This window comes from Antechinus flavipes, chromosome 3, assembly GCF_016432865.1.
Source record: "Antechinus flavipes isolate AdamAnt ecotype Samford, QLD, Australia chromosome 3, AdamAnt_v2, whole genome shotgun sequence".
Classification (NCBI taxonomy): Eukaryota; Metazoa; Chordata; class Mammalia; order Dasyuromorphia; family Dasyuridae; genus Antechinus; species Antechinus flavipes.
This window is the reverse complement of record NC_067400.1, coordinates 10,618,473-10,646,359: the sequence shown is the minus strand read 5'-3', so window position 1 is coordinate 10,646,359 and position 27,887 is coordinate 10,618,473. Positions and strand designations below refer to the sequence as shown.

Below are 27,887 nucleotides of genomic sequence, written 5' to 3'. Positions count from 1 at the left end.
CTCTCTGCTGGATTTCCACTTTTGTGGAGGGTTCTCAGGTGTTCGGGGGCCCAGGATAGGAGCGATGCTGCCCCATGGCAGCCCCATGGGGCCTTTTAGCTGCCAGCCCTAAACCTGTTGGATGGAATCAGGTACAACTTCACCTCCCATAGTTGGATTTCATTTTGTGCTTGGCTTAAAACCAACAACAATAACAAGAAGTGTCTTTGGAATATTCTTTATTCTGTAGCCCTGACTTATGGTGGGAAATGGGACGTGAGACTTGCCTGCTAACGTGCTCTTTACCCCAGCCGGGACCGTACAGAATCTGAGCATGGTATGGAACCAAAATGAACATCACAAAGATGAATAGAACGATTTTGAAAACTGGATTAAACATCTTTGTAGGAATTTTAAAAGATAGATTTTTTTTAATCTTTTATAGAAAAAACTCAATTTGGAGTCAGGAAAAACCTGACTTTGTGTTCATCGGCAAGTCCCAAAGCTTCCCTGAGCCTCATTTTCTCTCCCCTCAACCCTGTAAAATGTGACTTATGATGAGTATAATGATAATAATGATTGATTAGTACTAATAATTATGAGATATATTAAGAGGAAGCTAGCTAACACAGAGATAGAGAGACAGGCTCATGGAGAGAAGGATCTTTGTTCAAAAATTACCCAAGACATTTACTAGCTGTATGACTCACATCAAGTCAACTAACTGCTCTCTCCCTCAACTTAGATATCTCTAAAATGGGAATAATTATAGCAGCTACCTCCCAAAGTTGTTCTGAGGATTAACTGAGATAATGTATTTTCCAAAGTGCTACAGAAATGGTGCTAGGATTATTAAAATGATTGATAACAATGAGGATGATGATGGTGATTGATAATGGCTTATTGGCAATGACAATAACGATGGGTAATAAGCACGATCAATTCTGTAGTCGTGAGTCATTTTTCAGACGTGTTGTAACTCTTCCTGGGTTTTTCTTCTTTAGCTGGTTTTACAGATAAGGAAACTGAGGGACAGAGAGATTAGGTGACTTGCCCAGATTGTCTCAGTTTGTATCTGAGGCTAGATTAAACTCACAAAATTGAGTTTTCCCCACTAATTAGGGAGCTCTGTGCACCATGGTGCCCCCTAGCTGCCCTAATCATGATAAATAAATAATATAAAGGATTAAACAGTAATAACACATTCCTGTAACACTTGAAGGTTTTGCAAAGTTTTGGGTTTTTTTTTCCCTCATCACATTTAGAGCCTGGATAGCCCAATGGGTGAGTGCTGGACCTGGAATCGAGAAGACCCGAGTCTATAAAATGCCTGAGCATATACCCGCCAAAACAGATGCAGGAACTATATGAACATAAACATAAAACACTTTTTTAGACCAATAAATTCAGATCTAAATAATCGAAGTGATATCTATTGTTCATGGGGAGATGAAACCCATATAATTTTTTAATGACAATTTCACCCACCTGTTTATTCACTGTTACCCTGGTTACATTGCTAAAAAAAAATTTACTAAATTAGAAAAAAATAATAACAAATTTCATCTGGAAGAACAGAAGGTCAGAATCTTTAAAAAAAGGGGTGGGGGGAAATGTAAAGGAAGTAGAATCGGCGGTAAAAGACCTTAAACAATATTAGAAGGTATAAGGGGAGATCGTTGTTGAAGCATAAAATGAATAATTTCAATTATCTTAAGTTAAAACTTTCTTTTATAAATAAGACCTGTGTAGCCAAGAATAGAACGAATGCAGAAAATTGGAAGAGGGAGGTTTCACAGACAAGCTGAGACAGAATGTGATTAGGTTGGAATATTACTGTGGTATACTGTGGAATCTACTATGGAAATGATGAGCTCGCTGATTTAGAAAAACAGGGAAAGATGGGGACTTCTGAAAGAAGATGCTATCCACTTTCAGAGAAATAGATTACAAGTAGAAATAAGTATAGTACAGTCATATGTATATGTGTGTATATGAATATATATATATCAATGTCAACATATATATATCTATATATATCAAGGTATATAAGTATATATATATCAATGTATATATAATATGGATATATATCAATGTATATGTGAATATTTAGAGATATCTATGTCTATATGTGTGTGTGCATAAATCTATCTATATGTATGTGTATATTTGTGTGTGTACACACACACACACACACATCCCTCTGCTTAATCGTAGCCTTCTTGGAGGGAGGATACAATAAAATAAAAATTACACAGCAGAGAACAAAAGAAAATCAACAAGGAAGCAAAGAAAAGCTGGGCAGCTTTGAAAACAATGTGTACTATTTTTAATATAGCTTTTCTTGAAATGGAAATTGATTATTTTATGTTACCTCCTCTCTTATGGTCTGCTATGTAAATAGCATTTTTCTCTTTTCTCATTTTATATTTAAGTTTAACTAAACAAAATTACAAAACAAAGACCTGAGTTTAAATTTAATCTCAAATACTTCCTACCTGGGCAAGTCAATTCACTGCTGTCTGCCTCAATTTCCTTATCTGTAAAATGAGAGTAATAATAACTGGCATTTGTATAGTACTTGCTTTGTGCAGGCACTGAGTTAAGTGCCTTATGAATATTTCATTTTTTGGTTTTCACAACATCCCTGAGAAATTAATAATAATAAATATTTATATAGCAATTGCTATGGGCTCAGACATTGGGCTAAGTGCTTTACAAGTATTATTTCATTTGATCCTTACATCAACCCTGAGAGAGAGGTAATATTATGACTCCCATTTTGCAGTTGAGGTAACTGAGACAAATAAGGTAAGTGACTTGCCCAGATTCACACAGCTAAGTATCTGAAGCTAGATTTGAACTTGGGTGTTGGTGACTCTGGGTTCAGCGCTCCAACCATGATGGCATCTAGTGCCCCATATAATAAAAAGCACCTCCCAGGGGTGTAGTGAGGATGAAATGAGATATTTGTTCTACAGTGCTTTGCCAACCTTAAAGCCCTATGTCAAAGCCAGGTTTTGCTATTAACAGCCCTGTGAAGTGGATCTATTATCTCCATTTTATGGATGAGAAAACATTCTCAGGAAGGTAATGTCAACAGATATGTAGAGAAGAGGAACCTCAGATCCCTTCTAATCCATTCCCCTCCTCTTATAGCCCAGAGAGGCTGTGGTCTCCACAAAGTCACATAGCAAGTGAGCGTCAGAGCTGGATTCACACCCAGGTCCCCAGACCCTAAAGAGTCCCTTTCCCTTCCTTCTCTGCCTTCCTCATCTTCTCCACATGGAGGCTGGTTGCTGGATGTTGTCCTTGTCTTGGGCTGGCTTCTTGGCCAAATCTTTTCAAGGGAAAGGGTGGTGATGGGCCAGTGTAGACATGTCGATCATGGCTCCATGCTAATCTCCCGGGACCTGATGCCCTCAGTTCCAGCAGCACATTGGGACTAATGCTGGCTCATCTCTTATTCTCTTTTCCATCTAGAACGATGAGATTCTGACCTGGTGCAGCAACAACCGAAGATGTTCTCAGGTGAGCAGCTCTTCCCCAGTACTATGCTTCTCTGGGTACCAGCTTCCTGCCTCTTCTCCCCCTGGTTTCCTGCCTTCCACCAGTTTTCTCATTCAGGGAAAGATGGAGCCATGATCTACATTCTTGCATTGGCCCATCACCATCCTAGTTCCAGCTTTACTCCTTAATTACAAAAGAGTATTCTCTTCAAGAAAGGGAAAGTACAAAACAAAACAAAAAAGAAAAAGAAAATTAAAAAAATAAAAAAGGGAAAGCACTGACATCAAGGGGACACGGGGGTCACTCACACTTCCATCTTCTGTCACTTGCACATAGGTCAGAGAGAGATTGGAGGAGTAGTATCCACAGACTCAAACATCTGTTTTATCTTCAAGTGAGATTTTACCCTCAGTGTTCTCTACTAAATTAGAAATGTGGGCTTGTTCTGGAATAGTGGAAATCAGTCAATCAAGATGCATTTATTAAGCACCTTCTATAGTTCTTAATCTGAGGTTCACAAACTTTTTAATGCTACATTTTGGTAATTTTATCTGCAGCCTTCCTTTCACAACCTTTTTTATCTTATTTTCTGCCTTTCAAAACATGATTCCAAGAAAGGTCTGTTGACGTCGCCAGACGGATAGCCCAAGGAGACGTGATAGGAAAAACCTGTTAAGACCGCCCTATGTGTCTAATTAGCCCTGTTTCATCGTGCAATTGCTAGATTTAGAGCTAGAAAGAGCCGCAAAAAATCATTTAGGTCAAGTCTTCTTAACTTGATGTCTCCAGATTTGTTTTCTCAGTATCTTGGTAGTTTTACTTCAATCAAAGTAAATCCATGTATTTTATTTAATGTATTTGAAACCATCACTCTGAGATGTGGCTCTTCCCGACCTCCAGGTGCTCTGACTCTGACAAGTTCCTTCTAGATGAGCCAGCCCCAAGAAGCAGAGGGGAACCCAAGGGTCTCCAGAATTCAGCCAACGGGCCAATTAGCCACCCACGTTATTTAGCCTAGAAAAGTGCCAGGCTGTCTGCGCCTTCCCTGGGTGCCACTCTGGATCCTGGAGGAATATAATCCTCCTCCATATGACTCATAGGTTTTAGGACCACATTGGTTTCCCCAGAATGCCGAAGTTGCATTTTTTTTAACAGCAAGGAATGTTCTTAATAATGAGGATCCTGTGTTCACGTCGCCGCTTTGATTAATAGCGTGGGAAGACGGCAGCACTTCTCAGCACCCATGTGTCTTGCCGGGACGTTTGTGAGAGGCGTGCGAACACATCAAGGAGAGCAGAGACCCTCAAATATGCTGTTGACATTTCAAAGCTGAGAGTTTCGAGAGCCCCGGCATTCTTATTAAATCAAATTTGATGCAGATCTGATTTTAACTTAAGACAGACTCCGAGTTTCCCAGATGGTTCTTGGACAAATCACCTTTCTTGGCGAATGCTCTATGCCCCTGCCAGGAGTCGCTGAATATTTAGAGCTGGCAGAGACCCAGCTCTAATGCATAAAGAAGTTAAATGGCCAGCCTAGTTTTAGGGAAAGCACCCTGGCCTGGAAGTCAGAATACCTACGTGACTGGGTGCTCCATATGTATAGAAGACTAGAAAATGGATATACATTTTGGCAGGGAATACAACCAGAGAGTGAGGTTTAAGCTGAGCTTTGAAGGAAAATCTGAGGAGGAAAATCCTAGGCAAGGGGGATGATGGTGACGAAAAGATCTGGACATGGGAGGCTGAGTAGCAAGTAGGTCAGTATAGCGGGGGGGAGTGTTTAAAAAGAATGGAAATGGAGACAGCTAGGTGGGGCAGGGGATAGAGCACCAGCCTTGGAGTCAGGCAGACCTGAGTTCAAATATGGTCTCAGACACTTAGTACTTCCTATCTGTATGATCTTAGGCAAGTCACTTAACCCCAATTGCCTCAGAGGGGAAAAAAAGACACAAAATGTGTGAAGGAGCTTCAGGTTATGACCCTGGAGGGCATAGGGAGCCATTTCTTGTTTACTTTAAATTTGGATTTTTGCACCAACGCCTGACTGCCCAGACAGTCAATGCAGGAATATCTTCCATATGCATAAGAAGCTCTATCCTCTCTTCAGCTATAGCAGTTTGCTTCTTTGTGATAGTATTTTGTTCTCGCCCACCCTAGAACCCGTGAATTTCTGGTTTTCAAAAGTGTTCATGACATCAAGGGGTAGGACTTCTCAGTTTTCTCCTGAACCTTCTTGCCCCTATATTTCCCCCATCCTCACCTTTCCCTTCCTTTTCACCGAAGTCACCAAGCATCAGTGGTTGTTGATTTGATTTGTAGAATCTCATCAATAATTTCATAGAGCTTGGCTACCATTTTGTCTGAAATAGCTGGTGAAGGCCCATGCATTACAGTCAATTCCCTTATTCTACTTCCCTAACCCAAGGACTTCCCATGAGCACACAAGCATGGGCATCATAATCAGGAGACTTGGGTTCTGGCTCCATTTCTACAAATCACATAAATTTCCCAGTCTAAACTTCCTCCTCTTTCTATTGAGTTCGACCGGGGTCCTTCCATCTCCAGCCTTCTGCGGTTCTGTGGTTCTTCTTTGAGGAGTGTGTTTGCAAGAGAGGAAGAAACAAGACAGGGATGGGAATTTTCCACTGGACTCACTCTTGGAGCCTGACTTTCTTTGCACTGGAAGAGTGGAATAAACATTCTGCATTTCAGAAAAGAAGGCAAATGCAAATTTAGTCCCAGACTTTAAGAAGCTGGAAGGCTGCCTGTCTCCAGATCAGTGATGAAAACTGCTGATGGCTGGGAAACCTCTTTCCCAACTAAAGACCACCAGGGACGGAGAAGAAACCCCAGAGCTTTGCTGTCTCATCTGTGACATGTTTATAAAGTTGGGCTAGAATGAGGCTTTGAAAGGAAACCCCCCTGGATCTCTCTGCCGAAAATGGGAGGGATGAGGGATTGAGCCATCCCACTCAAACCATGTCCCATTGGTTCACACAGCAGTAGGGATCTTGGTTTAGAAACAGAACTTCTCCCCTCCCGCTGCCCCAAAAGGTCCAAAGTTCCATTTAAAGATCTGCCTATTAGGTTTATCCAAATGCACAAATTACTCATAAGAGCTTATCGTGCCCCTGAGAAGAGCTTTTGCCACAAAGCTAGAAAGGAAACTTCCCATCCAATTAAATCCTGCAGAGCCAATTGTCCAAAGATGCCCGTTTGCATCTCCAGAGGCAGCCACAGTCTACATGGGCAGGATACAAATAGTCATGAGTTGCCATAATTTTATGTGGAATGGAAAAACTGGCAGCCAAAGGGAGTGCTCTAAAATATAGCCAGTGAGCACATCTGAAGGGGACCCCAGGGAGCATCCAGTTAGGAGAAAGGTGAGAAATCCCCAGAGCTGAGACTCAGCTCTCATCTCTTCTCTCTTGCTCTCTGGTCATAGTGGCCCATTGGATTTATACTAGAGGTAATGAAGAGCCACTCAAGGCTTATGAGGAGGACAATGACCCAGTCAGACTTGGGCGAGATTGTTTTTAACAGCTGGGTAAAGGAGGGATGGGGAAGGAAAGGAGAGGGCAGAGGAAGGGAGACCACTTAAAAGGCTATAGCAATAATTTAGGTTAAAAAATAATGAGGAGCTGGGCTGTGGTCAAGGTCATGGGAGCTGAGAGATGGGAGCCATCCTTCAGCAAGTCTATGTCCATCATGGCGCACCATGCCCAGCCTCTGGTCCTGTGAGCATCCTGGCCATGACTTCCTTTAGGACTGGGAGACCCTCTGTCATATGGACGTCTCCCTGCTGCATCCTGTCCCCATCTATAAGTTTCTGGAACACGGTAGTATGGCAACCAGTCTCCCCCACATAGTCAAGCAACCCAGCCTCCAGTCTGTTCACTGTACATGACAATTTCTCTCTCCGCCATGTTTTCACACAGGCTGTCCCCCCTGCCTATACTACTCTCCCTCCTCACCTTCCTATCTTGGAAACTTTAGCTGCCTTCAAAGCTTCCTTCAGATGCTACCTCCTTCTAGAAGACCTTTCCTGATTCCCGTGTGGTTGGGAGTGACTGCCCCAAATTATTTTATTAACTCCCCTTTGGATGAGTTGTATCTTACTTACTTACAAGAAGTAGCTTCTTGAGGGTAGGGATGATTTCCTTTTCTGTCTTTGTATGTCTAGTGTTCGATAGTCTGCCTAGAATAATGGTAGTTTAATAAATACTTCTTGAAGTGAATTGAACTAAACTGAACCTGATTGAATTGAATTGCCAAATATTACAAAGTTAACACTGGTTTCCCGAGTCAGAAGCAATGGTGGGGAAATGGATAATCACGTGTTACCCTTCCCATGATGACAAATCATGGGGCTTGTCCAGCTCAACCTCCCCCTATTTGTAAACACTGGTTCTCCCACTCCACACCCTCCATTTCTGGCAGAGGTTCCCACCCTTCCTCTTCTATACTCTTTGGACAGTTACAACTAGAGGTACCACATCAGTAACTGCAAAGGAAACTATCCCCATGTTTCACCCTGACCACCAACATACCCAGCGTCCTTTGGAGGGTGGGCTGTGACTCATGGGAGGAGACCCGCCTCCTCCTATGTAAGACAGAGGCAATCCCACAGGGTGAGTCGACGTGGATGACTCAGTGGATTTGCCATATGTATGAGATCGCCTTCTACTGTCTTATTCCCAGTACTCATCCCAACTCGAACTTGCCTCTTACTCTCAAGGTTGCCAAAGACCTTCCAGTCAGCCAAGTTCATAAGCCCAGCATCATCTTGGATTCTTCACTCTCTCTCATCTCATAAATCAAATCAGTGGCCAAATGTCGTCTCTGCTTTCTCTCATCTCTCTCCATGTCCCCTCCTCTTTACTCACCCAGTCAGGGATCCATATGGAGGGGACAGTGAGGCAGGTGACCTTGCCCAGCCCTCCCTCACTTCAGTCCAACTCGCCTACATGTCACGGCATCACCTCCCTGATCCCATGGTCCTCTTTGAGAACAAAGGACAAACAACTAGACAGGCATTATCTTGGTCAGGCCGGACCATTAGGATGGCTTGTTAGTGGCTCTCCCTGCATCCTCTTCCATAGCTACCAAAGTGACTTCTCTAAAGTTCAGGGCTAACCATGTCACTCCCCTATGTGAGAGACAGACGGACAGACAGACAGAGACAGAGAAAAATAGAGAGACAGACAGACAGATAGAGACAGAGAAAAACAGAGACAGAGATAGAGACAGAGATAGAGAGAGGTAACGGATCAATATAAGGATAGATACACAGATAATACATAGATTAAATGATACCCACATACATGAAAGTAGATGGGTGACAGATGACATACTTGGATAGATAGATAATAGATACATGAATACATGAGAGAGATGACAAATACATAGATACATAGATAGGTGTAATCTATGTTATATATAATCTAATAAAAGATATGTAATATAGATACACAGATACAGGAATAAAGATACATAATGATACATAGAGGTATACATAGATACACTGATGATAGATACATAAATAGGTCAGCAGACCATTTATTAAGCACTCCCTGCGGCAGCTGGTGGCGCAGTGGATAGAGAACCAGCCCTGAAGTTAAGAGGACCTGAGTTCAAATCTGGCTTCAGACACTTAAAACTTCCTAGTTGTGGGACCCTGGGCAAGTCACTTAGCCCCAATTGCCTAAGCAAAAAATAAAAAATAAAGTAATTTATTAATTAAGCACTTATTGTATGCCTAACCCTGGACCAAGTGCTAGAAATACAAATATAAGGGAAAAGAAAGAATCTTGTGCTTTCTGGACTCCAAAGCCCTAGTCCTCGATGGCAATTTCACCCTGGAACTTTGCTCAACACCCAGGGTCTCTTCCCCCTGAAACATCCACCTTCCCTGACGTCTCCTCCCCCTGAAGTTTCCCTCCATCCTGCTGGTCCTCTTCTTTCATTATGGAGTCCTCCTCTCCATTTGGGGGGAAGAGTTTAGCTCTACTCATCTCCAAGTTGTAGTTCTGACTTTCTGAACTTTCACACCAGCCCCAACACAAGGAGCTTCCCGACCTGGTTCTTAGCTCCATTTTGAGTGCTCTTCCTGCCTTAGACTTGCTTGTTCGGATTCATCTCCTCCATGCTTAGCTTAGGACCTGGTGCATAACAAGTGCTTAATAAATGTCCATTTCCTATTCATCTGCCAGTCCCCATAATAGAGAGAGGCAACACTTCAGTGGGAGCTGAAAAGTGGGGAGGGGACCAGCCAGGGGAAAGGAGATCCCCATAAAGGGTCACATCGAATTAGATAGCCTGGACACTCGAATGGAGATTCTGGGCAGGGCCTCATCCTTCAGAGGAGGGGTCGGCAGGACCACAGGGATATCCAGCCTTAGCATGCAGCTAGAGATGGAATAATCCAAAGAATCAAGAAACAAACTAATAATAAGCAACTCAGTACACTCCAGTGCCTCCCTACAGCTTCTAGGCTTAAATTTTATCTTTATCTTCCTTTTTCCTTTCCAACTCTATGTTAAGTTTTGTGATATAAGAATAGCTGGCTTTGCTCTAATGCTTTCAGTGTGTACATAAGTACTAGCACAGCACTCTGGGGATGTTACTTATAAATAAGTAAACGTATCCACGTTGGGAGCGAGTGCTCGCACTGCTCACTGCTGGGGATGCGAGACCACAAAAGGGTGAGGGCCGCTGCCTTAGCTTCCCAGGTGCTGGAATGAGTGCTAGAAGATTCTGGCCAGTCCTTTAGGAACGAGACAGGCAGGAAGGTGAAAGGAGGAAAACTGAAGGACAAAATAATCCACGAACCGGATCATTGCATGAATCATTGAGAGCAGAGGGGAGGAGAGAAGACCCCCCTTCCCAGAATGCCTGCTAGAGAATCACATTGAAGTAGATCAGAAGGTGGGGGCTGAGCAGAAAGGGAAGTCTCTCTCATCACAACAGAGCATCTTGTGCCCACATGTTCTGAGAAAGAACTACATTTCCCTGCCTTCCCCCTCTCCCTCCTCACAGGCTCTCCCTCTTGTCCCCAGATAAGAACATAACAGGCCCTTCTAACCTTGGGAGATAAGAATAAATGGGTTTCTATTGTGGACAATGGACGGGATGTGTCGAGGAAACTTTGGATGGCTGTCCGTGGTCCTCCCTGTTAGGACTGCAGCATGACCTCCCACTCCCAATCTCAGACTCCTTCCTTCTAGCTTTGTGTGAGCCTTTCAAACAAAGCCTTCTTGCAATTACTATAACAGAAATGTAAACCATGCTCGATGGCTTGGGATTTTGTTATTGTTTTGTTTTCACGGAGAAACTCAGGGAGTCAGGATAGATCTACACCATCTAATTATGTCTTTCAAAACCGAGGGAGAGCATGAGAGAACCTGAAAAAAATGTAAACCACTTCCTCAAGACAGATGCCAACGGAGCTGGACCCGCAACCCCCATCGCATTGCCATGTGATAGGCAGGAAACGAGGCAGGATTCAGCCGCCTCTCTAGCAAGGGCTACCAACTAGGATCAAGAAGATATGGCTTCAAATCCTGCCTCAGACTTTTTCTTTTATCTCTGTAACTCTGGAGACGTCACTTGGGCCTCAGTTTCCCCATTTGTAAAATGGGGAGGTCAGACTCCATGACTTCTGAGTTATAATCTAATTGCAATCTACACAACAATGACAAAGACATTTTCAAAGTGCATTAGAACCCTTGATCATGGCATTGTAGATGGAGCCCACTGGACTCAAGAGTCAGGAGATCTGAATCCAATCCTACTCCATTACTACCTCTTATTTTCTCTCCTAAAAAGCCTGGGAGAATAATAGCTGCCTCCCTAATTCCTAAGACCCCGGTGAAAAACACTTTGCAAACACTAAATTACCACAGGAAATATGAAGACATCATGGTAAAATCAGAGAAATAAGAACAGTGCAGTGAGTACTTCTAGATGCAACAGCAGGGAGAATAAGGGACAAGAAAGACCAAGTTTGCATCCTGTGTCCCTCTAGGCAAATCACTTAATCCCCCTGTGCCTCAATGGTAGTCACAGCACCTCCCTCCCAGGGTAGATGAGAAGTTTCAATGAAATGACAGGGGTAGAGGGTTCTCCAAACTTTAATGTGCTCAGTAAATATTAGCTATAACTATCATTATTATTATTGCTATTAGATTAGTGAAAATCTTTCTGTGAATGAGCTCAGTCATCTGAACATCAGCCTCCAATGTTACGTGACAGTGAATGTAAAAGAGGGAAGAGAGGGGAAGAGATTCTTTGTCCAACTGAAGGATAAAAGCAACCGAGAAAATTTTTTAAAAATGAAAATAAATAAAATCTGTAAAAATAGCAGCTGAATAGTCGAGGCTTACATTTTACTAGGAAAAGGGGATAATATGAAAAACATTCTTTTTCATTTGCTTTTAAAATTAAGAACAAGGCGCATAAAATCTGTGCAATAACTCCAAACATGAATGAAATCATTGAGGGGTCCATATACGCTTTGTTCTTATACTCTCTCTAAGGGGCCTCTCTGTTCTGGACCCACACATGTTGTCCAACTGGGTTCAATCCTTGGGGAGTCTGCCCTCTGATAGGAGATTAGACTTCCTTTCTTCTAACTCTTCAGCTCATTAAACTTTTAATTCAGGGATGAGCCCTAGGTTTGGGTTCAAGCTGGAGAAGAGGAAATATATTCATTGGATGATAGAAATCAAATATGGGAAGGCTATTATTTCCCACACACAAAAAGATGTAAACAGAAAACAAATGTGCCTTGAAAGTAAGACAAACTAAGCAAAGGGTAGTTTTAACTTCCTTTATATCCAGTTGGGAGATTGTTATTAAAATCCAGCTAAACATAAAGCAGTTTTGGAATTCCCTATTAGACATCTCGTTTTCCCCTGTCTCTGCGCTTGCCAAAAAACCTCCAGTTCTTGTCCTTTAGTGAAGTGGCCCAGGCTTGGGCTAACCTTTTGTTGGTGGAAGCTCCTGCTTTGCATCATTCAGCTCTGATTATAAGGACTTAAGCTCTCTGAATTTCTTGAACTCAGAAGGTTACCACAAAGTCTAGAAACAGTCAAAGTTTGCTCCTCCTCCTCCTTCTCTTCCTTCTTTTCTTCTTCTTCTTCTTCTTCTTCTTCTTCTTCTTCTTCTTCTTCTTCTTCTTCTTCTTCTTCTCCTCCTCCTCCTTCTCCTTCTCCTTCTCCTTCTCCTTCTCCTTCTTCTCCTTCTCATTTTCCTCTTCCTCCTACTCCTTCTCCTTTTTCTTCTTCTTCTTCTTCTCTTCTTCTTCTTCTTCTTCTTCTTCTTTTCTTCTTCTTCTTCTTCTTCTCTTCTCCTCCTCCTCCTCCTCCTCCTCTTCCTCCTCCTCCTCCTCTTCCTGCTCCTCCTTCTCTTCCTCTTCCTCCTTCTCTCCTCCTCCTCCTCCTCCTCCTCTTCCTCTCCTTCTCCTCCTCTTTCTTCTTCTCCTTCTACTTCTCCTCCTTCTATTTTTTTCTTCTTCACCTTCTCCTCTTCCTATCTTCCTCTTCCTTCTCTTCCTCTTCCATCTTCTTCTTCTTCTGTACTTTTTAAAAATTTAATTTAAATAAAAAATGAGAAAAGAAGAAAAACTGGCATGCATGAGACAGAACATAAAAAAGGATTAAATATAAAGCAAAAAGCTTCCCTTTCCAGAAACCCTATATAATAAATACTACACATTGTTTCTAAAGCTGTCAGCTTTTCTTTGCTTCCTGGTAGATTTCCTTTTGTTCTCCTCTGGGCACTTTTTACTTTATTTTTCCCCACCTGAAGAAGATTACAATTAAACACAGATATGTGTATATAAACATATACATAGATATCTATAAGCATACACATATATACACATATACATGCACATACATATGTGTAAGAATGCTTATTTCCACTTGTCATCTGTTTTTCTAAAGATAGATAGTATCTTCCTTCATAATTCTAGGTCTTTCTAAATCAACCAGTTCATCATTTCCTATACCATAGCAATATTTCAACCCACTCACAGTCTATCTGAGAGACTGTCTATGAAAGTCTTTCTCAGTTCTCTGCATTCCTTTTATTCTTTGCTGAACAAGTTTTATTTATACAAGAAAGTTCAAACTTAAAGTAGTCAAAATTATCCATTGGACACTCTCACCTTTTAATATAATTTAAGGTCTGATACTACTGAATGTGCTCCTGTTATATCTTTTTTTCCCTAGTTTCTTTGAAGTTCCTGACCTTTTGTTCTTCCAAATGAACTTTGTTGTTATTTTTTTCTAACTCAGAAAATATTTTTTAGTAATTTAATTGAGCTGAAATTGAATAAATAAATAGATTAGTTAGGTAAAATTGTAATTTTATATTGACTTTACCCATCCATAAACAGTAAATATTACTTCAATTCTTTAGATCTGATTATATTTGTATAAAAAGTGTTTTATTTTTATGTTCATATAACTCCTGTTTCTGTCTTGATAGGTACACTCTCAGGTATTTTATATTTCCTAGTTCTTTTAAATGATCTAAAACAATATTGAGTAATATTAGTTTTCCTGTTTTTCTCTTTTGATTAAATCTATTTTAGCTTTAACTTTGTTTAGGATTATGATTATCACCCCTGATTTTTTACATAATAAATTCAATTCCTGACCTTTTTTTTTTAATCTTTGTGTGTATCTCTCACTTTTATAGCATTTCCTGAAAACAACATATTGTTGAGTTCAAAATGTTAATCTGCTATCAGTTTCCATTTTATGGGTAAATTCATCCCATTCACATTCTAAGATATAATTACTTGTTGTATTTTCCTCCTTCCTATTTTTCTCACTGTCCTTCTGACCCTGTACCTCTTTCTCCTCACTCCTCTGCTTTACTTCTATCTAATATGTTGCCCTCCCATTCTTTAACTTACTAACCCTTCCAAGAATCTATTATCCTCTCTCCCCCCATATCCTTAACCCCTTATTTCTTTCTGAATTTAGAAGACTTCATATCCTTCTAGATATGTATGTTGTTCCCTCTTTAACCTATTCCGACTGAGAATATGGTTCCTGTACTACCATACTCCTCCCTATCAGTTTTTCCTTTTGTTCCTCATTTGTATGAGATAATTTTTATTCCTGTTTTATCTTCCCTATTAATTTTGTGAAGAGGGATTTTTATCTTTCCTTATTATTTTAGAAGTACCCCATCATAATTAGCTCAGCCTTTCCAAGTACCCAAGTAGTGATGACAATAATAAAAGTACTGATAATATTTTTCACATATAAGAAGTAAACAGTTTGACCTTATTGAATCCTGTATAATTGGTCTTTAATGTTTACCTAATTTTTTTCTTTGATGTTTTATGTTGAATTTTCTCTTAAGCTCTGCTGGTTTTGTCACAAATATCTGGAAATTTTTCAATTCATTAAATATCGATTTTTTTCAATCAGGATTACACTTAACTTTTCTAAGTAAGTTATCCTGATAAGCCCCAGATCTTTTGCTCTACAAAATATAGTATTTCAAGATCTATAGACCTTCAACATAGTAGCTATTAGGTCTTGTGTAATCCATGTTATAGCTCCATGATATTTTTTTTCTTGTTGCTGCCAATATTTTTTCCTAAGAGTTTTGAAATATGACTATGATATTCCTGTAAGTTTTCCTCCTGGGATCTCTTTCAGGTGGTGATGAATAGATTTTTTCCTATTTGTACCTTGCCTTCTTGTTCTAAAACTAAAGGGAAATTTTTCTTGATATTTTCTTGTAGGATTGTGTCAATTCTTTTTTACTGTAATTTCAGGTATTCCCACTATTTTTACACTGTCACTTCAAATCTTTTCTTCAGATCAGTTCCTTTTCTGATTAAATGTTTCACATTTTCTTCTACTTTTTCCTTTTTCTTGTTTTTCTTTTATTATATATTAGTGACTTAGAATGTAATTAGCTTTCCTTTGCCCAATTCTAGATTTCAAGGAATTATTTTCTTCCTTAAGTTTTTTATTCTCTCTTTCAAACTAGTTGACTTTATTTTCATCATTTTCCCTGGATTGCTGTTTTTTTTCCCCTAACTTTTCCTTGTTTTCTCTAATTTGATTTTTAAAATCCCTTTTAAGGTCTTCCAAGAATTCTTTGGGGGGGGGGGTGAAGGGGAGGGAAGGAAGGAGAGAAAGAAGGAGAGAGTGGGGAGAGAGAGAAAGACATTGACACAATGAGATGGAGTCCATTTGTATATAAATATAATTCTGACAAAGAAAATAATGGCCGAACCTCCCTTTCAGCTACACATACACTCAAAGCTGAGTAAAGAATCACTGCTCTTTTTGTACGTAAGTCACACACACACACACACACACACACACCTCTGACTTGTGGCCCACTCCAGATAGCATCTTACCCAGTTTCCCATGTCTCTGTTGGATTTGATCAATGAGGTACAGGCCAGAGGGACAGCTCGAACTGTCCCCTCAGCTCGAAGCCCTAGGGCAAGAGTGGGGGGTAGAAAGAGGAGGAGTGAAAGATGGATTGTTGATGAGAATCCTTTCATTTGACTTTTGCAGTGTCTGAAGCCATGCAGAGCTGTGGGGGATGCCCTGAAAATACAATGTTGGGAGTTATGTGCGGTAATTCTGTCTTTTCTCCTTTCCACCGACCTCTGGATCGGGAGTTTCTCTGTTCTTGGGAGTTATAGCTGCTGAGCTGTACCAGCACCAGTTTTTTTTCTTATTTATGCCTGAAATAAATCAGTGCCTCTGTCTGTATTTATCCAGCCTGTGTTCAGTCTTTCTGATAACAAGATCAATGGGATGGAAGCAAAGTAATGGAGAAAAAAAGAGGGGGAAAACTATAGAGACAGAGATTTGGAGAGACAGAGTCAGGGAAGAGAGGGAGGGAATCTGAGAGAAACTGAGACTTCTCCCCCAAAACACATTCTATAACTGGGAAGCTTGACTGAAATGTGCCACCTTTTTGCCACCAATCCAGTTCAGCGCTTAACTGAGCTCACCATTGGGCCAACTGAAATTCTAATATAAGGACCTAGATATATCAGGCCATCACAAGCCATCTCCTAGGTAGTGTCATTGCCTTTACTCAGTAGCCCAAGTCTTATAATCCTCTCAATTTGAAAGAAAACCATACCTGAGTTTATACTTTTGGTGGATGAATTGAGTCAATAAAAATGTCATGACTTTTTGTGATTAACTGAGGAGTGGAGGTGAGGGGAAGGAAGGAACTCTTATCATGGAAAAATTTATCACAGGCACAGTCCGAAATAGGGTCAGCTAGATCATTGGCTAAGAGGGGGAGAGGGAAGAATTTTTTTACATCTCATGCATCAGTTTTCTAAGCATGGGTGAGCAGGTCAAATATGGCAAAGATTTCTTCTGAGCCCTCAACTACTCAAGGAAAATCATTTAAATTCTCCCACACAAAAAAATAAAATAAAAAAATAAATAATAAAATAAAATAAAATAAATTCTCCCACACATTAATAAGGGGATTAAGTACTAGAAATGAAGAGCCACAGACTTAAAAAAAGAAAGAAACGAAACGAAACCTAGCCCTAGATGGATGGCTTCTCCTTCCAAATCTGCCACTTAGACCAAGAAATAAAGAATTTAAGACCAAGAAATAGAGAATTTAAAAATCCTACCAATTGAGTTGAGTCAACAATCATTTATTAAGTACCAAATAGGTGCTAAGCACTGTGCTCTGCACAATCAAACCATGATCCTAAGGCCTCTTCTAACTGTCAGTTTTGTGAATGCTTTGGGCCTCTCACTAGTATAAGATGGTACCCACTGATCCCTTAAAAAATATTCATGTACCTGAATGGATTTCTCCCTTTAACCCTCATTTCCGCAGACTCAACACGAGTGCCTGACCAGCTGCCAGTTTCTGAGGACCCTGCAGACCGTCAAGCAAGGAGATTGCCCGCCCTCAGCCAGGGCGTCCGGCTTTGCTGCCGCCTGTGTGCAGAGCTGCAGCGTGGACCGTGAATGTCCAGGGAGCAAGAAATGCTGCTCCAATGCTTGCGGGCACACCTGCCAGGCCCCAGACAACATGAACAGAGGTAAAAACTGGCACTCCGGAGCCCGTTGGGACTTTGCACAGATGCCTAGGGGAGGGCAGGGGCAAAATGCCAACAATACCATGGCAGAGGTAGAGCTTGGGAGCCAAGGAGGACGAGCATGATGGACGAGAGGGGCTTCAAGGGGAGTAGAATGAGGAGGGGGCAGCAGAGGATGGTCCTGAGTGCCCCACAGGCTCTGCCAGTGAGCCTGTATCCAAAAACAATTTGGTAATTCTCTCATTTTTAGGGGAAAGTTTGAGTTGATTTTTTCTAAATACTAAGTGAACTACATTTTTGTTTCTTTCATTCAATGAAGACAACTGAGTTTCATTGTGATTTTCAGTAAGTGATGACCTTAGCAAAATAAATGAAATTCCCGGGTGCACTCCCTAAAGACTTGGGGAGGGTCCCAGTGCTCTCCCCACTTCTGCAAAGGTGAAGGCCAGCCTGCCCACCACCAGCCTTTCTGTCTAGTTTCTGTTGCACTTTCCTGGGATTCCCCCAATACAGAGATGGCTTTCCAGAAGCCGATTTTTATCTCTTCTAAGTGTCCCATTGCTGGAGAGAGTGGTGAGCATGGAGAGACTTTGAACATGTCTTCATAAATACCCTGGACTTTGTTTTTCTTTCTCTTTCATATATCTACACAAAAAGAAAGCACGGTTGGTATGGAGAAGTCTCCGTATTGGTCTCGCCACAAAGAGCCCTGGGAGTTTGTCACAGATAACCACGAAGTCCGAGTCATCTTTGTTTTCTTCTCTCTTCCTTCTATTTCTCTGTCCTCTCTCCTTCTTTCCTTCCTTTCCTCCTTTTCTTCCTCCTTCCCTCCCTCCCTCCTTCCTTCTCTCCTTCCCTCTTTCCTTCCTTCTTTGTTCCCTTCCTCCTTTCTTTCTTTCCTCCCTCTTTCTTCCCTTCTTTTTGCCTTTATTTCCTTGCCTCCCTCCTTTCTCCCTTCCTCTTTTCTCTTTCTTTCCTCCTTCCTCCTTCCTTCTTTCTTCCCTTCCTCCCTTCCATCCTTCCCTTCTTCCTTTCTTCCTTCCCTCTCTCCTTCCTTCCTCCCTTCCTCCCTTCCTCCCTTCTACCCTTCCACCCTTCTTTCCCTTTCTCTCTATATCTCTTTAACTTACTTCATTTGGCTTTCAGGTGTCCCACTGAAGCCTAGAAAAGGTCTTGTGATTCTGGAGCGGTCTAGTGGAGCAATCCAGGTTTCTTGGAAACCCAAGTCCAGTGTTTCCATAGAACCCGTATTCTACATCCTGCAGAGCCGGTGGCACTGGGGGCTCCACCCCAGTGAGGACGAGGCTACTGAATGGGAGGTGGTAGCTGTGGTAGGTCTCCTCACTTACTCTGAACTGGGTCTCAAGCGCCCTTCCCTAGCCCCGTCAATGTCCAAAGGAACATCCCCTGGACCAGTTCTCTCACCACCTCCTTATTCAGATGAACAGAAAAGGGACAGAAAACGGGGTCTCCAGGGGAAGTTCAGGCAGCTGTAACATTACTTAGCATTTGGGTAACCTTGGATTTCAGTGGCTCAGAGCTCCCAGGGAAGACACCAAGGCATTCAGCACCTGCTCCTAGCCTTTCTCCTCTTAAAAAGTTCCTTGGGGGCACAGAGGGGAGCTTAGGAAACTTTCTCAGAGTCATCCCACTAGTGTAGTCAGAAGCAGTAAAGGAAGAAAGGAAGGAAGGAAGGAAGAAAGGAAGGAAGGAAGGAAGAGAGGGAGGGCGGGAGGGAGAGAGGAAGGGAGGGAGAGAGGAAGGGAGGGAGGAAAAGGAGGAAAGGGAGGGAAGAAAGAAGGGAGGGCATAATTATTAAAATTTACCACAGTTCTTGACAGATAATAAGATCTTAATAATCTTATTAAAAATTCAGTGGCCAAATAGTTCATGTCCCCATGATCATTTTACAAATGAGCAAACTGAGGCCCAGAAAGATGAAGTGATTTTCTCAGGAGAACACAGGGAAGAAGTGGCAGATGCAGGACCCCAGACATGGACTTCTAACTCCAAATAAACTGTCCTTTTCAGTGACCTACCAGGTCTCTATTTCCCCAACTATACCTTAAACTGGTTAAACTGGATGATGCTCAAAGTCCTACCCAGCTCTATAATTTCCTTATCAAGCTCCATAATTGGTATCTTCATTAACCTGTCATCCCCTTCCAAGAAAACGGAGCCTCGGTTTCCAATCTGGTCAAAAACACCATCCCTGGTCTGATTTAGCACAGGCTAGAAACATTGCAACTTCTCCTGACTTTGCTTTGTTAGACCATGGAGGAGAGCGCCCAGCTGGACGACCTCGGGCCAAACAGATGGTACCAGTTCAGAGTGGCAGCCGTGAATGCCCATGGCACCCGGGGCTTCACCCCTCCAAGCAAACACGTCCAGTCTTCCAGAGGTGGGCAAAGACCAGGCCAGATCTAGTCCAGTAGAGGGCACCAAAAGCCATCCATCACTGCCCTGGGTACCTGAAAGTTCTTACTGACTTAATCCCTCGAGCTGAACCTTCCTTCATCACCCTGAAAGGGCTGAAACTTTCTCCTCTTTCCAGCGTGATGGAGGCCAAAAGGTGGGGCAGAGACTTCCAGGTGACTGGCTGAGGAGGGGAAAGCAGTAAATGGCCTCAGAGTTTGGTGGGACTCCTCCGAGGCAGAGCCACTCACTCATTGGTCCTCCCTGAGCACCAGTGATTTCTGATCTCCTCCAAGTGATCTCATTTCAGTCCCAAGCACTTTTCACTCTACTGATGGACTAAGCGTACTTTATTGGAGATTATGGTTACCTCCGTACCATCCAGTCACTCCATTAGATTGTAATCAGCTCGGTATGGTTGGTATAGCTTAGCAGCTTTGTACTTCTTTCAGGGTTAGCACGGTTTGTTTGAATGAATGAATGGCTGGATAGATGAATGACTGGCTGGATAAGTGAATGAATGAATGAATGGTTGAATAGAGGAATGAATGAATGAATGCCTAGATATAGGAATGAATGAAGGGCTACATGAGTGAACGATTGGATAATGAATTATGCATGGATGAATGGATGGATGGATGGACTGCTAGCTGAATACATGAATGAATGAATGGATGGATGGAGGAATAGATGAATGGATAAATAGGTGAATGAACAAATGGTTGACTGGATAGATGAATAAATGAAGGGCTAGATGAGTGAATTGTTGGATAATGAATTATGCATGGATGAATGGGTAGATGGATGGACTGCTAGATGAATACATGAATGAATGGATGGATGGATGGATAGATATAAATAGATGAAAGAATGAATGGATAGATAGGTAAATGAATGAATGGCTGGCTGAGTAGAGGAATGAATGAATGGTTGACTGGGTAGATTAATAAATGAAGGGCTAGATGAGTGAATGGTTAGATAAGGAATTATGGATGGATGAATGGATGGATGCTTTGGGAATGTGTCAAGAGGGAACCTGGGATTTATATCTAGAAGATACTGAAGAGGCCATTTAGTCCAATGCCCTCATTTTACAGTCGAGGAAACTCAAGTCAAGAGAAGTTAAAAGAACCAATAAGCATTTATTAGCTACTGTATACCATGTATTGTACTCAGGACTGAGGTTACAAAGAAAGGCAAGAGATAATCCCTTTCTTTTGCCTTTCTTTGTAACCTCAGTTACAAAGTAACCTCCCTAACCTCCCTAAAAGAGTTTCTGATCTAATGAAGGAGACAATAGAAAAACATCTGGATACTAACAAGATCTATACAGGCTTCACAAGGGAAAAGCAACAGAGGACTGCCATTAAGGGGAATCAGGAAAGGCTTCTCAGATGGTGGATTTTACTGGGATTTGAAGGAAGCCAAGAGGTGGAATGAGGAGTGACGTATAAAAGGACTGGAAGTTAGGCAAAGGCAGGTTTATGGAGACCTTGAAAAACCAAAGAGAGGATTTTGTACTTTGTACTGGAGGAAATAGGGACCCATTTTATTGAGTAGGAAGAGACGTGGTCAGACCTGTTTTAGGAAACTCAATTTGAAAGATGAGCTGAAGATGGCCTGGAGCGGCAGACACAGAGGCAAGCTCATCAGGGTGCAGGGGGATGAGACCTCGGACCAGAATGCCGATGGCATGAGAGGAGAGATGGGGATATATTTAAGAAATGCTGCAGAGCCGAAAATGGCGCCATGTTGGTGGTGGGAAGGTGGGAGATAGTGAGGTATCCAGGATGGATCCCAGGTTATGAGTCTGGGGGACTGGAACAGAAACAGTAACAGAAAAGGTGGAGGACAGTAGGTTTGGGGGAAAGATCATGAGTTCCACTTTGGACATAGCGAGTTTCAGATGTCTACTGTTCAAGTTCGAGGTGTCTGACGGGCAGTTGGAGACCCAAGATCAAAGGTCAGCAGAGAGTTCGGGGCCAGAGAGACAGACTTGAGAATCACCAGCACCAGAGGTGGTAATTAAATCCACTGAGGAAAATAGGAACAGAGAACTCAGGGGACACCCAAGGGGAGCTAATGAAGATGCAGCCAGGAAGATAGAGGAGGTGACAGGGTCATCAAATAGTGTCAAGAAAAAGAGGCTGCCCAAGGGGGTCCCAGACCACAGAGGGGTTGGGAGGAATGAGCCCGGAATCTGGCCCTTCAGAGGTCCCGGCTAACAAGGGGGAGAGCAGCTTCAGCGGAATGTTGAGGTTAGAACACAAACTGCGAGAGAGTTAAAGGAAAAGTAACGATCCCAAAGAGATAAAAGTTTCCAGTCGCTTGAAGTTCCCAAGAACACTTTGTTTTGTTGTGAACTGGTCGTTTCTAACATTTGCTACAAACTCAGAAGGAACTGAATGCCCGGTGGAGGCCAAGGCCGGCAATCGCTAATTTGTGACGCTTTAAAGAGATACGTGGCCGGCACAATCTCATCGTGGACGTGTTCAAACTCTACTCGTTCCCTCGGAGAACCGGGGGATGGAGCGATAGTTGTTACCCTTAGTCCTGCCCTGATTTGGCGTGAGATAATGGCGGGGCTGAGGTGGGAGCTGACCAGACACTAAGCAAGCTCAGAGGGTCAGCATCAGATGAGACCCTCCCCCAAATCTGGGAGCTGATGTTACCCCAAAGGGCCTTCTGCTATATCACCCCTTCTTACAACCCCCTAAATCCTGGCCCCTCACCCTCATCCTGCCGTCGGGCATCTGGATTTAGACTCAGAACCAGATTTGTTCGACCCCTGAGTGTTTTTTAGTCCTCCCAAAGGATCAAGCTTGTGATTAAAGGCCTTAGTACACTACCTGGCACGTAGTAGGCATTTAATGAAAACTTGATTAAATTAATGAAATTATTATTAATGAAAAGCTGATTGACTTTTTCTGAACCGAAAGGGGCTCACGTACTGATTCTTTCTCTCCTGTTCCCCTCCCATCCACCATCCCCGCCTGCAGTTCCTTTACCTCCAGGGTCCCCCCAGAATCTCAGAAAAGGCAACGTCACCACCAACCGCGCTGGGACTCACAGCATTGTCATTTCCTGGGATCCCCCTCCTCAAGGGGTTCTAGCTGTTCATCACTACAGGGTCCTCTGGAGGCCCTGGACACCAGGAGCACATGGGCCTTCTCCGAAGCTGAGGAGCCAGAGAGTCGCAGGGGTAAGGCACTTATTAGCCGGGTAAAACTGGGCAAATCGCTTCCCCCTGTTTGCCTCAGTTTCCTCATGTGTAAAATGAACCGGAGAAGGAAACAGCAAGACGCTCCAGGACCCGCCCATTATCCACTGCCTCCCCTTGTCTGGTGTCTGAGCGGAATGGATGCTTGTTAAATCTGGGAAACTCCAGGGGAGCCCCGAGGTCAGTCCTGGGGACCAGGGAGGTATCTTGAAATGCCCCGATGTGTCTGTTACAGGCCAAACCTGAAGTGCAACTGCATGGACTGGGGGCTGGCACCGCCTACCAGGTACAAGTGCAGACCGTCACCTTCTGGGGCCAGAAACGCCTCAAGAGCGCCAAGTCCCACCTGCTCCTTGTCACGCCAGCCAGAGGTGGGGGGGCAGCGTGGGGAAGCTGGGTCCCGGCGGGCATCCTGACTGTGCTTAGGAGCCAGCCCGGGGGGGGCACGAGGAGGAAGTGTGGCAGGGGCCAGCTTTGGGGGCACAATAACAGAGGGAAGAGAGAGAAAGAGGGGGATCGGGAGCCAGGAGATGTGGGGGTTATGGGGGAGGAACAGTGGGTCCGTGAGAGAGAGAGCTGGAGATTGTGAGTCAGGGAGGATTCTGGGTCAGTGAGAGCTGGGATCGGCAAGAAGGTGGGGGGACTGGGAGTGTGTGTGAGTGTACAAGTGTGTGTGAGTGTATGAGTGTGAGTGTGTGTGTGTTTCAGTGTGTAAGAATACGTGTGTGCACGCGCATACATGTGTGTGCTGTTGAATCCTGCCCCCCCCATGCCATCTTCCCAGCATAAGAGAAATACAGACCCCTCCTCCATCACAGGATGGTTCACAAATGATGAGACTTTAGCCACTAATCAATTGATCTATCCACATTTATCGAGTCCCTACTGTGCGCCAAACCCTGTGCTAAGAAGTGGGGATACAAAGACAGATCCTACCATTGAGAAGCTCCCAGGCTAAGTGGGAGAAAAAGAATCCTGTCAAACAGAGCTCTAGCCAGGGTCAGTCTCTTGAGGGGGCCCCCTTTGGAGACCCCAATTCTACAGCAAACTCACATCTGAACTTTTCCTTCTCCAGAGGCCTCAAATGAGTTCACCGCATCCCAGGAAGGGCCCGCCCTGAGGAGATCCTCCACAGAGTGACCAAAGGTAAAGCCCTCCCCCCCCCCAGTGGGAGGTAAGTCAGGCGGGCTGCCCCTGGGCTGGGGACAAATGCCAGTGACTCAGTCCTGAGGAAAAGGAGAATAACATTGGTTTGCTGTTGGGTCCCTTACCCCAGCTTGTTCACTAGACTTTGTCACCTATTTCTCTCTCTGATGCTCAAAAAGTGCTTGGAGATCTTTCCAAAAGAGAAGGACACTGCCAGTTTTATCCCCACCCCCCACCCCAGGGCTCCCCGGGACTTGGGACTTCACTGGCTGGCCATAGAGAGGTTAGCCAGTTGGCCATGGTCAGCCTGGTCTCCTAATTCAAGGCGGGCTCTCACTCCCCTCAACTGCTGGACCCTCAGGAAGAGCCAGGTTTCCTTGTCTCGGTCTTTAGTCCAGAGCTGGGATCCGGGATCTCACCCAGCGGAGCACAGGCCTGCCGGGCCAGCCTCCCCTTGTCCTTGGAGGGAGGCAGGAGGGGGCAAATGCACAGCATCCACAGGCTCCGGAGTCCGGGGGCCCCACCTGTGAGACTGCCTGTGTGGCTCTTAAGCATTAACCCGTTCCCATCTTCAGTTTCCAAGTCTGAACTATGGGAGTGGAGGGAACTGCCTCGGGGTCCCTTTCAGCTCTGAATCATCTTCCCCCCTGCGTTTCCTCACTCGGGTCTCTCTCAGTGTTACTCCCATCATCCCAGGACTCTCCCATAGGCTTGTCTGGGACTCCGCTCACCCCCGGGTTATCCCATGGAGACCACCCAGGGAGCTCGTTCCTTCTCTCCTGTTAGGCTGGCCAGACTTGGAGGTCCCAGGGACAGTGACTGACGACCAGCCTGGCTAGGGACGGGGCCCAGCAGTGACCGCCTGGCCCCCCAGGCCTTAACAACTGATTTTCCCCATCATCTCTTCCAAATCTCCAATGCCTAAAAGCGCAGGGGATTGAGGCTGAAAGCCATCAGTCAACCAGTCACTGAGTCTTCCTAAGCACCTACTGTGCGCCAGGCACTGTGCTAAGTGTTGGGAATACCTCCAGACACGCGAAGGGGCCCCAACCTCGGGCGTTAGACGGGTATCCATCCCTGGCTCATCCATTCCTTCCGCAGGCGGTGGAGCGGCGCCGCTCCATCAGGGCATTGAGGCTCACGCGGGTGTTTTCCCTTCTCTTTCTGGCCAGCCCAAAAGGCCCAGGTGCTTCCCTGATAACTTGGGATCCTGTCTTGTGAGACGCCGATCATGTGGCGACGGCGGGCCAGCCTCGGGGCATATCGGGACTCAGTTTCGCCCAATCGCTGCCCCTCTAGCTGGAAGGAGCCTGGGTGACCATCCAGTCCACGTGAAGACTCCCTGTTAGACCCGGGGACAGCCAGAGTGTCTGAAAACGTCGGGCCGCAGTCCCTCCCCTCCAGGGGCAGCCCCTTCCGCGGAAGGCTCTCGTTTCAGGAGCCAAGTAGTCCCCCTCCCCCGCCACCCTCAATGGGAAAGCTCATTAAATATTAGCGTTTAAGATGATCACATAAGGGGCAGCTGGGCCAGCCTCCAATTTTATACTTCAGGACAAAGAGGTGCAAGAGTCATGAAGTGGTGGCCTAAATCCAGCGCCCTTTCTTGGCCCGCACATTTCTCCCTGGGTCTTCTCTTCCCATGCTCACCTGGCCTAGCTCCTTCGGTCAATAACCTCCAGGTAATCGATATCCCAGAATGCCCATGGACAAAGGCTAGGCAACATTGGCAAGTCGCCTGGCTCAGCCAACCCATTTTCCAGATGAGAAGGCTGAGGGCCAGACAAGAGAAACAACTTCTTCAAAGTCACACAGGATGTTGGGGGTAACGGTGGGATTAGGTTTATGGTCTTCTGTTTCCCAAAGCTAAATTCTACCGTCTCACAGCTGGCCCTTATCTGTGGAGTAATTAAGGCTGACTTAACTCCTCCCTTCTCCCCAACTCCTCCCTTTTGTTTCCTGGAGAGCCCTCCCTCTATGAGCCTCAATGGCTTTCCTCTTCTAAAACTAGGTCTAAAAAGAAGCTTGCAATTCCTATTCTCCATCTCATTTAGGTTCCAGAAATCAGAGTTCCAAATGGCTTCAAAAAAGGCACAATGTAAGCTCCATGAGGGCAAGTGTATGTGGGGGCATGTGTCTGTGTGTGTATGTGTGTATATGTCTGTGCGTGTGTGTGTTCCCAATCCAAGCTCAGTGCCTGGCACACATTAGGTGATTAATAAATGCTTGTGAGAGGAATCTCCTTTGACAGGTGTGATTACACACTTTTGAAGGTCAAGCCTCTCTGCTTACAAAGTCTTAACCTGGTGGATAAAAAGCAGGATTGAATGTCTGTGAAGAACACACTTTCTTTCCCTCCTCCATTCTTAATGTCATCCACAAGCTTTCCCAGAGTCACTCGGGAAGCAGGTGCCTGCCCCGCCCATCCCCACCTTCAAGTGTGTTGACCACAGTCCCTCTTGATCTCTGCTGACCCTTTTGTCCACACACGTCTGGCTCAGGCCAAAGGGAAAAAAAAATAAGACTCTCCCCATCACATTTTATTGCAGAAACAGGAAGAAAGCAGAGTTCTGGCTGGAATATCAAAAACCTCCTTTTTGGCTCAAATGGAAATATGAAGAAACAATATTATCTTGAGCCTAAAACCTATTTTCTACTTTTTTCCCCTTTGGGAAACTGTCTCTATGGTTCAGTAGAAAAACTGTAGTCTCAAAGTGGATTGCCCTTGCGCTCCCACTTTCATATTCTAGATATGGATTCCAGAGAGGAAGTCTTCTGAGGACTTTTCCAACAGGGACCTGGGAACTTCAAGTTGGAGAAGAAGTGGCTGTTGTTTTAGAAACTGTCATTTTTTTAGAAAGTGTATTTTAACATAACATGACTTTTCTTGTTCAGATCCTTTTAACTGTTACCCTAAATATCCTTGGGAGAGAGAAATGTTTCAAAAAGGAAGAGAAGAGGGAGGGAGGGAGGGAAAAAGGGAGGAAGGGAGGGAAGAGAGACAACTTGGAGTTGTCCACTCTGACAACTATTTGCAAAATCCCTGGGGATCTTCCAGTATTAGGTTTTTGGTCTTTTTAAAAAATTGCTCTCTTTGATTTTAAACTTTACCTTCCTTACGTTATATCCCTCTCCTCCTCTCCTCAGAAAGTCTTCTCTTACAACAAAAAATTCAAGAGACCCAAAAAAAATGTGTTGAGTAAAACTCAACATATGAACTGAGTCAGACAGTATATATGGGATGCTCCAGGCCTAGAGTCCCTGTCTCTGCAGACAAAGAGAGGAAGGACGTTTTCTTAAGTCTTCCTGGGCCGAGCTTCATTATTACACGTCTCATCTTGTTGCTCTTTCCTTATACGTCATTGTAGTCATTGTGTCCTGGCTCTGCCGCCTTGACTCTGTCTGTTGCTATGTCTTCGCAGGCTTTTCCAAATTCTTCCGATGCATCCTATCTCAGGAATCGCCATTATACTCCATAGAAGAGCAGCTGGTTGTTTTCCAGCATCTAATTAATTTTTAAAATATTGCCATAAATATGTTTGGTTCA

The 27,887-nt window shown here is 43.9% G+C and overlaps 1 protein-coding gene across 4 annotated transcripts; it reads left to right on the top strand.

The window, feature by feature from the left end:
- On the top strand, positions 1 to 27,887 carry LOC127558380 (anosmin-1-like). Of its 4 annotated transcripts, XM_051991759.1 has the most exons (10): positions 1 to 131; positions 3,463 to 3,510; positions 16,052 to 16,114; positions 17,358 to 17,565; positions 18,709 to 18,893; positions 19,834 to 19,963; positions 22,977 to 23,179; positions 23,433 to 23,568; positions 24,273 to 24,343; positions 25,516 to 26,396. In XM_051991759.1, the coding sequence occupies exons 1-9, from the start codon at positions 75 to 77 to the stop codon at positions 24,335 to 24,337; spliced, it is 1,095 nt and encodes a 364-aa protein (XP_051847719.1). In that variant the 5' UTR covers positions 1 to 74; the 3' UTR covers positions 24,338 to 24,343; positions 25,516 to 26,396. The 4 variants fall into 4 exon arrangements, with proteins under 4 accessions (XP_051847719.1, XP_051847720.1, XP_051847718.1 ...); XM_051991760.1 differs by lacking the exons at positions 1 to 131; positions 3,463 to 3,510; positions 16,052 to 16,114; positions 25,516 to 26,396 and adding an exon at positions 27,763 to 27,887 and having other exon boundaries at positions 17,479 to 18,893; positions 23,433 to 23,483; XM_051991758.1 differs by lacking the exons at positions 1 to 131; positions 3,463 to 3,510; positions 16,052 to 16,114; positions 25,516 to 26,396 and adding an exon at positions 27,763 to 27,887 and having other exon boundaries at positions 17,479 to 18,893.